Below are 13,178 nucleotides of genomic sequence, written 5' to 3'. Positions count from 1 at the left end.
CGTGCGCACACACACACAGCTCCACACTGCACCGCGCGCGCGCGCACACAGCTCCACACTGCACCGCGCGCGCGCACACAGCTCCACACTGCACCGCGCGCGCGCGCACACAGCTCCACACTGCACCGCGCGCACACAGCTCCACACAGCTGCACACTGCACCGCGCGCACACAGCTCCACACTGCACCGCGCGCACACAGCTCCACACTGCACCGCGCGCACACAGCTCCACACTGCACCGCGCGCACACAGCTCCACACTGCACCGCGCGCACAGCTCCACACTGCACCGCGCGCACACAGCTCCACACTGCACCGCGTGCACACAGCTCCACACTGCACCGTGCATGCACTTACACTTCAGTCCCTGGTTGGATTTCCCATCAGCCCTTTCACACAGCGGCCGATCCCCAGGACTGTGTCATCCACTATCCCTCCTCTTCTCCATGGTGGGCGCGGTGCACGTATACCGCGGGAACCTCTATGTACCAGTAGTATTGGATTGAGTCAATCAGTAGAACACTGTCGGTAAAAACCATTTTATTCCTTGATGCAGAGGTTGCAGATAAAACCTGAGTAGCCAGCGCCAAATACCTGAGAGTCGCCCTCCATCTGCAGAGGCGAGGGGTCACCACACACCCAGATACAGAGACATCTTCTATAAAGTGCATAAACCTTAAAAAGAAGCCCCCTCCTGCTCCTCGTCCCAGCAAAGCATTCATCCTCTGACTATAGTATTATACAGCAGTGTGCACATTGCTCATTTTACCTTTCTACCCGGCTAATCCGTCTCTTTTCTATTAGGTTTAAGACATCACGTGATTAATAACTGACAAGCTGAATCCTTCTAAGCTCTATGTAGAAACAGGAGGTCAATTTTCCCTGTATGAGTCATGAGCCCCTGCAAAAATCCCTGGGAGGGGGAGGAGAGAGCAGCCGAGTCAGGAGGTGAAGAGGGGAAAGATAAATGCAGGGACAAGAGACTTCCTGTTTCTACATAGAGCAGAGAAAAGAGAAGAATTATCTGGGTAGAAAATGAGCAATTGTGAGTGCGCAGCGCTGTATAATATGACGGGTAAGAGGATAAATGAGGCTATGGGAGGAGGAGGAGGAGGAGGAAGGCTTCTCTAAAAGGGAACCCCACCTGTAAACCCCACATTACATAGAGTCTCAGGCCAAAGCTCCACGTGATGCACAGAAAGTGATCCAGTCACCTCCAGAGCTGCGCTCACTATTCTGCAGTTACATTGTGTCTTATCCTCCAGTCACCTCCAGAGCTGCAGTCATTATTCTGCTGTTACATCATCTTATCCTCCAAAGCTGCAATCACTACTCTGCTGTTACATTGTGTCTTATCCTCAAGTCACCTCCAGAGCTGCAGTCACTATTCTACTGTTATATCAGGTCTTATGCTCCGGTCCTATTCAGCAGTTACATCATGTCTTATCCTCCAGTCACCTCCAGAGCTGCACTCACTATTCTGTTACATCGTGTCTTATCCTCCAGTCACATCCAGAGCTGCTATCAGGAAGCATTGCATTGTGGGACTTCAGACAGCACATCAGAGAAAACTAAGCCTTTCCAGTAGTCCGTGTCCAATGAAGACCAGCAGAACTGTGAATGCTGCTCTGGCTGTGTATAGAGCATACAGATTGAGAAGTGTTGGTAACTTCAGGGCGGCCCGTTAACAGCAATGACGGGTGAGATGAATAAAGGACGCCGACCCCGGGACAATCTGATTGATATGGCTGCGGATATGTGGACCCTCGCGAGTCCGGTGCAGAGCAGCTCCAGCCTCCGTAGCCTGATTAAGCAGAATTTTAGGTGGAGCGCTCCTTTAAAACATATCTGAAGTCCGCTTTACCCAACTCCACAGAGCCGGCTTCATCGCTTCCTACGCTCTAGTCGCATCCCAAGCTGCATTCAGTCCTGTTGGCTCTTTAGGTGCTGTTCTCCAATCACACACTACGACCGAACAGCGAGCGCAGCTCTGGAAGGTACTGGAGTATCATCGTTAGGCGATGGTAGTTCTAAGAGTTGCAGCTTTGGTTGTGACTGGAGGACGCATCTCAAAATTTGGCCTGAATATTGGGGCTCTGAGCTGCCAGCACAATGCAGAGTCCGGGATGTGGCGGTGAAGGACATGACGGCAAACCCCGCCATCGCATATTCTCTGACCCCGCACTAACAACCACCTCTAAAAAAGGGTTAAAAAAAAAAAATCTGGAAACCGCGTCCAATCCTGTCCACAAGATGGAAACCGTCGTTATCACGTGACCGCGCATTAAAGGGGGCTCCACCTAACCAAAGCCGCCCATTCATGCCCTGGGGGTAAATGGCGACATCCTACCAGCAGCGCAGCGCCAGGAGCGTCCAGAAATGTGTCAATGCAGGGGGATGGATTGCGCAGCCCCCATCGGTCTATTGGGTGGAATTCCCCTTTAAGAGACGGAGCGGGTGACAGCAGCCCTTCCTCCACGGGCGCCGGCTGCATTTCCTCCGTCGGTGCATCGGTCTTGTGATCATCAATCCAATCAAAAACAAGTCACTAATTAATAGTCCGTTTGAAGGTTGCGCTGCACTCGTGGCGGCCATGACAGATAACGTCACCATTAAAGGGGCAAGGAACATGCCGGGCCTGGACGTCAGTGCGGCTCCTACCCCCGCGAGGGTCGCCATCACTGTAACAGGGTAAAATCGTCCAGAGAGTCGCCGGCCGGCGCCTTGTGGGAAGGGGGCGCCGCTTCTCTTCTTCCTTTTTCCTGGAGAAAGAAAGAAGAGAAGGTTTCTATCATAAAAGGGATCACTGCTCGGATATTAAAGGGGTATTCCTGCCTCAGCGCACACAGAAGTATACAGCGGAAGATTGCCTTGCACCGAGCCGAGCAAATAATGGATTTCAAGATCTCCGCTTGCTGTCAGTTAATAGAAATAGTCTGGGAATGAAGCCGCAGGGCTCAGTACAGTCTCCAGCAGAACAGGACACATCTGCGTCCCCGATGGAGATCAGCAACAGCAAGCAGAGATCCTGAACATCCCGATATTAATAATGCAGAAACGTCCCCAAAATTACATCACAGCAGGATTTACAGGAAGAACTAGAGGAGCAGTCGCCCGCCGAGAGTGTGTGTACACGGAGGAGGAGCAGCAGTCAGCCGAGCGTGCGTGTACACGGAGGAGCAGCAGTCCGCCGAGCGTGCGTGTACACGGAGGAGCAGCAGTCAGCCGAGCGTGCGTGTACACGGAGAAGGAGCAGCAGTCAGCCGAGCGTGCGTGTACACGGAGCAGGAGCAGCAGTCAGCCGAGCGTGCGTGTACACGGAGCAGCAGTGAGCCGACAGTGCATGTACTCGGAGGAGCAGCAGTCAGCTGAGCGTGCGTGTATACGGAGGAGCAGCAGTCAGCTGAGCGTGCGTGTATACGGAGGAGCAGCAGTCAGCTGAGCGTGCGTGTATACGGAGGAGCAGCAGTCAGCCGAGCGTGCGTGTACACGGAGGAGGAGCAGTCAGCCAAGCATGTGTGTACATGGGGGAGGAGCAGCAGTCAGCCGAGAGTGAGTGTACAAGGAGGAGAAGCAGCAGTTAGCCGAGCATGCGTGTACATGGAGGAGCAGAAGTCAGCAGATCCTGAGTGTATATGGAGAAGCAGAAGCAGTCAGCCGAGCACGTGTGTACACGGAGAAGCAGCAGTCAGAAGATCCTGCGTGTATATAGAGAAGCAGAAGCAGTCGAGCCTGCGTGTACACTGAGGAGGAGCAGCAGTCAGCCGAGCCTGCAAGTACACGTAGGAAGAGCAGCAGTCAGCTGAGAGTGCGTGTCTATGGAGGAGCAGCAGTCAGCCGAGGGTGCGTGTACACATAGGAGGGGCAGCAGTCAGCCGAGCGTGCTTATGCAGAGGAGGAGCAGTCAGCCGAGCGTGCGTATGCAGAGGAGGAGCAGTCAGCCGAGCCTGCATGTACACATAGGAGGGGCAGCAGTCAGCTGAGCGTGCGTATGCACAGAGGAGGAGCAGTCAGCCGATCATGCGTGTACACGTAGGAAGAATAGCAGTCAGCCGAGCGCCGAGCCTGCATGCACACGGAGGAGCTGCAGGAGCAGCAGTCCGCCGTGCGTGCGTGTATATGGAGGAGGAGAAGCAGTCAGCCGTGAGTGCGTGTACACTGAAGAGGGACAGCAGTCAGCCGAGCATGCATGTATACGGAGGAGCAGCACTCCTCCGAGCGTGCGTGTATATGGAGGAGGAGAAGCAGTCAGCCGAGTGTGCGTGTATACGGAGGAGCAGCAATCAGCCGAGTGTGCGTGTATATGGAGGAGGAGCAGCAGTCAGCCGAGAGTGCTTGTACACGGAGGAGGAGCAGCAGTCAGCCGAGTGTGCGTGTATATGGAGGAGCAGCAGTCCTCCGAGCGTGCGTGTATACGGAGGAGCAGCAGTCAGCCTAGTGTGCGTGTATATGGAGGAGGAGCAGCAGTCCTCCGAGCGTGCGTGTATACGGAGGAGCAGCAGTCAGCCTAGTGTGCGTGTATATGGAGGAGGAGCAGCAGTCTGCCTAGTGTGCGTGTATATGGAGGAGGAGCAGCAGTCCTCCGAGTGTGCGTGTATACGGAGGAGCAGCAGTCAGCCTAGTGTGCGTGTATATGGAGGAGGAGCAGCAGTCAGCCTAGTGTGCGTGTATATGGAGGAGCAGCAGTCCTCCGAGCGTGCGTGTATATGGAGGAGGAGCAGCAGTCAGCCGAGAGTGCGAGTATACGGAGGAGAAATGTCCCAGCTATCAAGTGACTGCACACTTACAATATAGGCTATAGGGAAACTGACATTGTGGGGGAAGAGGATGGAGCTGCATTTACTATTCCAATACTCCAGTCACCCCCGGAGCTGCATTTACTATTCCAATACTCCAGTCACCCCCAGAGCTGCATTTACTATTCCAATACTCCAGTCACCCCCAGAGCTGCATTTACTATTCCAATACTCCAGTCACCCCCAGAGCTGCATTCGCAGTGTATTTCCCACATCACTTGCTAGCGTCTCCTCCGTTACCTTCTTGTACTGCTGGTAGCTGTCCTTCTCCAGCTGCAGCCTCCGCCGCTCCGTCTCGTCCGGCTTGTATTCCTCCGGCACTACGTAGTCGGTGGGGCGAGCGGCGCTGCACATCTCACAGCCGGGGCGGGTGGGTTTATTGATGAAGGTGCACTGAGGACATGACCAGCCGGGCTGCAGGAGGCAAAACAGCACATGAGAGAGGGCAGCACAGCCAGGGGGCGCTCTGCCGAGACCCCTGCAATAGACTCCGACTGACACAGCTGCAGGGCTCGTTACAGTGGGTCAGAGCGTTCAGCCTGGATCTGATGATGGAGCCCGGACGCCCCTTTGTCCCACCATACTGCGCCCCATGTTTGTTTTTACGCTTTCTTGTTCTTCTCTTCCTCTAGGAGCTGGAACATTTGAGTTTTTCTGTCCTCGTCGAGGGATTAATTTACCATAAAAAGTATTGAGAAAAAAAAATAAAAATTTGTGTTGTGATCACTTTTTTTGGCAAATGTGACTGAAACAGAACAATATTTGTTGGCGGGCTAAGGCAGGAGCCATGGGGGTCTATGACAAATCCATGACAAGCCAACTGGCTCCTCACAGCCCCCCACAGACGAAGAAGAAGAACGTAAATGGTTGAAGTCGGGGTCCACACAAGGAGGAAGGAGTAAAGGCTGGCACCTACCTGTGCGGGGGACGGGGGCGCAGCAGGGACGTGGGGCTTCTGCATTAGGTTTAAGGACTTGAAGTCCAGGTGTAAGGTGTGCGGCGTCTGCTCCGGCCGAAGATTGTGCGACCCTAGAAGAAGGACCCCGAGGTCAGTAAGAGGCGAAACTTGACAAACATGGCTGCTCTCCGTCACAGAATGATTATAGATACACGAGGGACGTTCATTACAGATTTCCCCTGACCTACTTGTATTATCACAGGAAACTGACACTGCACTTGTGTAATGACAGAAGTCTCTAAGTTACAGATCAGACCTGAGAACGGTCCTGATACAGGTGCTGAAGTGGTGCGAGGTTTCATAATGGAAGTGGTGCGAGGTTTCATAATGGAAGTGGTGCGAGGTTTCATAATGGAAGTGGTGCGAGGTTTCATAATGGGAGCGGTGCGAGGTTTCATAATGGGAGCGGTGCGAGGTTTCATAATGGGAGTGGTGCGAGCTTTCATAGTGGAAGTGGTGCGAGGTTTCATAATGGAAGTGGTGCGAGGTTTCATAATGGAAGTGGTGCGAGGTTTCATAATGGAAGTGGTGCGAGGTTTCATAATGGGAGTGGTGCGAGGTTTCATAATGGGAGTGGTGCGAGGTTTCATAATGGGAGTGGTGCGAGGTTTCATAATGGGAGTGGTGCGAGGTTTCATAATGGGAGTGGTGCGAGCTTTCATAGTGGAAGTGGTGCGAGGTTTCATAGTGGAAGTGGTGCGAGGTTTCATAATGGAAGTGGTGCGAGGTTTCATAATGGGAGTGGTGCGAGGTTTCATAATGGAAGTGGTGCGAGGTTTGATAATGGAAGTGGTGCGAGGTTTGATAATGGAAGTGGTGCGAGGTTTGATAATGGAAGTGGTGCGAGGTTTGATAATGGAAGTGGTGCGAGGTTTGATAATAGAAGTGGTACGAGGTTTGATAATAGGAGTGGTGCGATGTTTGATAATAGGAGTGGTGCGAGGTTTGATAATGGAAGTGGTGCGAGGTTTGATAATGGAAGTGGTGCGAGGTTTGATAATAGAAGTGGTACGAGGTTTGATAATAGAAGTGGTGCGAGGTTTGATAATGGAAGTGGTGCGAGGTTTGATAATAGAAGTGGTACGAGGTTTGATAATAGGAGTGGTACGAGGTTTGATAATGGAAGTGGTGCGAGGTTTGATAATGGAAGTGGTGCGAGGTTTGATAATGGCCCCAGTGGATACAGAGTCGTCATCAAGTTCCTTTACTTGAAAGGCTGCACATCAAGGGAGACGTTCGATGAGATGAAAGAGGTTTATGGTGATGGTTCCCATCATATGATTTAGTCAAGAACTGGCATCGTCAATTCACATGTGGTCGGACTTCGGAGCAAACCGTTCCAATTCCAGTGTGACCCCACTCACCATCCAGCAAGTAGGTCGCCATTTTGGAAACTCACCGATTGACCGGTCAGAGATTGACCGCGGCATTTAACTAGTTAACAGCCACGGGTGGATTGAGATTCCACCCGCGGCTGTTAGAGGCACATGTCAGCTGTTCAAAACAGCTGACGTGCCGAAAAAGATGTGGGCTCAGCACCGGAGCCCACATCAAAGGGAGGGAGTCATACATTGGCGTACTATTACACCTGGTGTTGGAAATGGGTTAGAGAGATGGGAGAAGTATGTGTCCCTAGGTGGCACCTATGTAGAGAAGGACTAATAACTGTGCCAAGTTTCATTGCTCTCAGTCCACTGAAGTGGGTCATGGGAAATCTTTAATGAACGCTATATATATATATATATATATATATATATATATATATATATATATATATATATATATATATATATATATATATATATATATATATATATATATATATATATATATATATACATATATATATATATATACACACATACATATATACATATACATATATATATACATATATATATACACACATATTCAGAAAAAGCAGGCAGCACTCCGGTTTTCAAGAAAATATGCAGGACTTTAATGAACCCACATGTCTCAGCAACGTTTCGGCTCAACTGAGCCTTTCTCAAGGCTTGAGAAAGGCTCAGTGAAAACCGGAGTGCTGCCTGCTTTTTCTGAATATTGATTGGAGACGACCGGTGGACGGGTGGTCTATGGGCATTGCACCTGAAGCTAAGTATAGGAGTTGTGCTGTTCCAATTTTTGGGTATTATATATATATATATATATACACATACATACATACACACATATACATACAATGGGTAAAATAAGTATTTGATACACTGCCGATTATCCAGAGGTCTGTAATTGTTATTGTAGGTACTCTTCACCTGTGAGAGACAGAATCTAAACATAATACGGACAATCACACTTTAGGAATTCTACATAATTAATTTGCATTTTATTGCATGAAATAAGTATTTGATACAATAGAAAAACAGACCTTAATATTTGGTCCAGAAACCTTTGGTTGCAGTTACAGAGGTCAGACGTTTCCTGTGGTTCTTGACCAGGTTTGCACACACTGCAGCAGGGATTTTGGCCCCCTCCCCCATACTGATCTTCTCCAGATCTTTCATGTTTCGGGGCTGTCGCTGGACAACATTGAGTTTCAGCTCCCTACAAAGATTTTCTATTGGGTTCAGGTCTGGAGACTGGCTAGGCCACTCCAGGGCCTTGAAATGCTTCTTACGGAGTCACTCCTTAGTTGCCCTGCTTGTGTATCTGGTCATTGTCATCCTAGAAGACCTAAAAATGATGCATGTTCAATGCTCTTACTGAGGGAAGGAAGATGTTAACCCAAATCTTGCGATACATAACCCCATCCATCCTCCCTTCAATACAGTGCAGTCATCATGTCCCTTGCTGGTTGGTCGGTGATCAAAACGGTAATTAGACCTACCGGTAAGTGTGTTTCCAGGAATCCATCCTGACAGCACTGAGGTCGTCCTGCTTATCCTTACTGGGACAGGAAATGAGAGGTTAAAAGGACCCTCCCATCTCCCCCCCTCAGTGTCTTTTCCAAGTACCACACCAGGATGGATGCAACAAAATTTATTGACCATTCTTCATACAAACGTTACGTCACGTAGGTATAGAATTTCTCAGAAGGGAGGGAGGGAACTAGCTGTGCTGTCAGGATGGACTCCAGGAAACACAATTACCGGTAGGTCTATTTACCATTTTCCAGGTCATCCCTCTTGACAGCACCATGGAGAATACCAAAGTATGGTGATCTAGGGTGGAACCACCACGTGAAGAACCTTCCTACCGAAGGCCACTTGTCCTAAGACTACGTCTAGTATGTAATGTCTTGAAAATATACTCAGACTGGACCATGTTGCGGCCCTACAAATCTGATCTACTGATGCCCCCTCTTTCTGCCCATGAGGTGGATATGGCTCTAGTTGAATGGGCTTTTAATGTCTCAGGAGGCGGTTTTCCCTCAGCCTCGTAGGCCAGTCCAATTGTGGATCTGATTCACCTTGTGGATTTCGCTGCTTTTTTACCAATATTTATTCTCCCATACTGTACGAATAAGTTTGTGTCCTGTCTCCAGTCCCTGGTAACTTCCAGGTTGTAGAGAAACGTCTGCCTCGCGTCTAGAGAGTGAAAGGTCTGCTACTTGACATTTCTAGGGTGCTGGCAGAAGGAGGGAAGTACAACTTCCTGGTTAATATTCGTGGTCGACACAACTTTAGGGAGAAAGGCTGGGTCGAGCCTCAAGACTATTCGGTCCTCGAATATCTGCAGGTAAGAGTCCCTGATAGATAGGGCCTGTAATTCTCCTACCCTCTTGGCTGATGTAATATCCACTAGGAAGGCCAGCAAATGTCTATACCGCTTACTGGTTCGTGCAGGTGCTTACATAGCGCATTGAACACCAGGTTAAGATCCCAAGGTAGGACAGACCTCACCGAAGGTTTCAGCCTTTTTACTGCTCTGGAGAACCTTGCTATCCAGGGGTGGGCTGCTAGGGAAGAATCGAAGAATATGCTGAACGCTGACATTTGTACTCTTAGGGATCTGGGTCTTAGGCCTCTGTTGAAACCTGCTGCAGGAAATCAAGAATCCTGGGCTCCACCGATGACTCCACGCATTCCATGCAGAAAACTCTTCCAGATTTTGTTATATATAGATGAGGGGGAATATGAGGACGATATGTATCCACCGATGACTCCATGCATTCCATGCAGAAAACGCTTCCATATTTTGTTATATTTAGATGAGGTTACAGATGTTCTTCTTGCCCGAAGGGTAGATATCACTTCATCGGACAACCCCCTTGATCTCAGGACTTGCCTCTAAGGATCTATGCCGAAAGGAGTAGACTGTCCGGGTTCTGGTGAAACACTGGGCCCTGGCAGAGGTCTTTCCTCCGTGGAAGCAGGATGGGATCTTCCACCGACATCTTCCTCGGCAGAGGAAACCAACTCCTTCTTGGCCAAAAGGGCACCACCAAAATCATCTTTGCCACTTCTTCCTGTACTTTTCTTAGTACTCTTGGAATCAGAGGGAGAGGGGGAAACAAATAGGTCAGTCCCCCCCCCCCCCCTTTCATGGCTGGGATAGCGAGTTGACGCCCGCCAGATTATCTAGGGAATTAAAGAAAAAAAATTCCCTGACTTTTGCATTTTTTCTGGATGTGAAGAGATTTACCTGTGGAACTCATGCATGCATGGACACAGCATGCAGAACACCTCCTCGTTCAGCTCCCACTGTCGGAGATAACCTTTGCCTGCTCAGGAAGTCTGCTACCTGATTCTTGGACCCATCTAGGTGAACAGCCAAAATGGATAGCACTGTCCTCTCTGCCCACCGAAAGATCTTTCCTGCCAGATGTTGTAGGGAGGGATGTCTTGCACCGCCTGATGGCGTAAAAACGCCACGGGTTGTCGTGTTATCCGACAGGATTTTTACATGCCTGCCCCTGACTACCGACTGGAGTAGAACCTTCCACACTGCGCACAGTTCTCTGAAATTTGAGAACCTGGCTCCAATTTCTGGGCTCCACGTTCCTTGAAAATCGTAGTTACTTACCGATAACGGTATTTCTCTGATCCCGTGACGGCACCATGGAGAGAGAGGGATCCACCCTCAGGGACAGGATACCTACAGGTGAAAAAGGCGGTACCTCTCCCACATCAGTTGGTTTACAGAGCCTTGTACAGAACTTTCAGCTGCAACTCAAATGATTATGCAAACAAAAAAATTACTCAACTTAAACTTAGAAGAGGCACCGCGTGGCTAATTATCAATAGCTAACTAATTCTAGCGTGCACACCTATGTGTGAGGGGAGGGAATGTACGGGTGCCGTCATGGGATCAGAGAAATACCGTTATCGGTAAGTAACTACGATATTCTCTTTCCCCCATGACGGCACCACGGAGAGATTGAAATAGATTACACATTAAGGGGGGATCACTGCTTCCAGGACCCTTTTCCCAAAGGTAAGGTCTGAAGAAGAGGATAGGTCCAGACGGTAATGCTTAAAGAATGTAGAGGGAGAAGACCAAGTGGCGGTTCTACATATCTGCTCTATTGAAGCGCCGGCTCTCTCCGCCCATGATGATGCCACCGCTCTCATTGAATGGGCTCTTATCCCCTCTGGGATGGCTGTTCCACAGGAGGAGTAGGATACGGTGATGGCGTCTCTTATCCATCTTGCCAGTGTGGCCTTTGATGCTTTCTGTCCCTTCCGCGGACCCTGGAAGCAGACAGAGCCCTATCTTTCCTACACTCCCTAGTACCTATTAAGTATTGAACCAGGCATCTCCTTACATCTAAGGTATGTAACACTTTTTCCCCCTTCAGTTTTGGGATCGGGGCAGAAGGAAGGTAGAGAAATCTCCTGGGTTCTATGGAACTGTGATGCAACTTTCGGGAGGTAAGCTGGGTCGGTTCTAAGAATGACCCTATCGTCAAGTATCTGCGTGAAGTGGGGGTACGCTGATAAGGCTTGCATATCACTAACACGAAGGGCTGAAGTAAAAGCTACTAAAAGGGAGGTCTTGAGGGATAAGATTTTTAACCCCTTCATGACCCAGCCTATTTTGACCTTAATGACCTGGCCATTTTTTGCAATTCTGACCATTGTCCCTTTATGAGGTAATAACTCAGGAACGCTTCAAAGGATCCTAGCAATTCTCAGACTGTTTTTTTTCGTGACATATTGGGCTTCATGTTAGTGGTAAATTTAGGTCAATAATTTTTGCGTTTATTTGTGAAAAAATCGGAAATTTGGCAAAAATTTGGAAAATTTCGCAATTTTCGAATTTTGAATTATTATTTTGTTAAACCAGAGAGTTATGTGACACAAAATAATTAATAAATAACATTACCCACATGTCTACTTTACATCAGCACAATTTTGGAAACAATATTTTTTTTTGCTAGGAAGTTATAAGGGTTAAAATTTGACCAGTGATTTCTCATTTTTACGACAAAATTTACAAAACCATTTTTTTTTAGGGACCACCTCACATTTTAAGTCAGTTTGAGGGGTCTATCTGGCTTAAAATACCCAAAAGTGACACCATTCTAAAAACTGCACCCCTCAAGGTGCTCAAAATCACATTCAAGAAGTTTATTAACCCTTCAGGTGCTTCACAGCAGCAGAAGCAACATGGAAAGAAAAAAATGAACATTTAACTTTTTAGTCACAAAAATGATGTTTTATCAACAATTTTTTTTATTTCTCCAAGGGTAAAAGGAGAAACTGGAACCAAAAGTTATTGTACAATTTGTCCTGAGTACGCCGATACCCCATATGTGGGGGGAACCACTGTTTGGGGGAGCACGACAGGGCTCGGAAGGGAAGGAGTGCCATTTGACTTTTTGAATGAAAAATTTACTCCAATCTTTAGCGGACACCATGTCGTGTTTGGAGATCCCCTGTGTGCCTAAACATTGGAGCTCCCCCACAAGTGACCCCATTTTGGAAACTAGACCCCCCAAGGAACTTATCTAGATGTATAGTGAGCACTTTGAACCCCCAGGTGCTTCACAAATTGATCCATAAAAATGAAAAAGTACTTTTTATTTATTTATTTATTTTTTTCACAAAAAAATTTTTAGCCTCAATTTTTTCATTTTCACATGGGCAACAGGATAAAATGGATCTTAAAATTTGTTGGGCAATTTCTCCTGAGTACACCGATACCTCGTATGTGGTCAGAAACCACTGTTTGGGCGCACGGCAAGGCTCGGAAGGAAAGGAGCGCCATTTGACTTTTTTAATGAAAAACTAGCTCCAATCGCGTTTGGAGAGCCCCTGTGTGCCTAAACATTGGAGCTCCCCCACAAGTGACCCCATTTTGGAAACTAGACCCCCCCAAGGAACTTATCTAGATGTGTGGTGAGCACTTTGAACCCCCAAGTGCTTCACAGAAATTTATAGCGCAGAGCCGTGAAAATAAAAAAATCCTTTTTTTTCCACAAAAATAAGTTTTTAGCCCCTTTTTATTTTCCCAAGGGT

The 13,178-nt window shown here is 48.5% G+C and overlaps 1 protein-coding gene across 2 annotated transcripts in view; it reads right to left on the bottom strand.

Annotated features, from left to right (window-relative positions):
* LOC143783133 (ranBP-type and C3HC4-type zinc finger-containing protein 1-like) overlaps nt 1–13,178 on the bottom strand; it is a 51,555-nt gene that overhangs the window by 18,901 nt on the left and 19,476 nt on the right. The window contains exons 7-8 of one of the 2 annotated variants that reach the window (XM_077271430.1): nt 5,713–5,825; nt 5,037–5,210 (exon numbers count right to left, since the gene is read on the bottom strand). In XM_077271430.1, the coding sequence (XP_077127545.1) occupies nt 5,037–5,210; nt 5,713–5,825 (287 nt within the window). The remainder of the gene's footprint in view (nt 1–5,036; nt 5,211–5,712; nt 5,826–13,178) is intronic. The other variant, XM_077271431.1, reaches the window with a different exon arrangement.

Source organism: Ranitomeya variabilis, chromosome 6, assembly GCF_051348905.1.
Source record: "Ranitomeya variabilis isolate aRanVar5 chromosome 6, aRanVar5.hap1, whole genome shotgun sequence".
Classification (NCBI taxonomy): domain Eukaryota; kingdom Metazoa; phylum Chordata; class Amphibia; order Anura; family Dendrobatidae; genus Ranitomeya; species Ranitomeya variabilis.
This window is presented reverse-complemented; position numbering and strand designations above follow the sequence as displayed.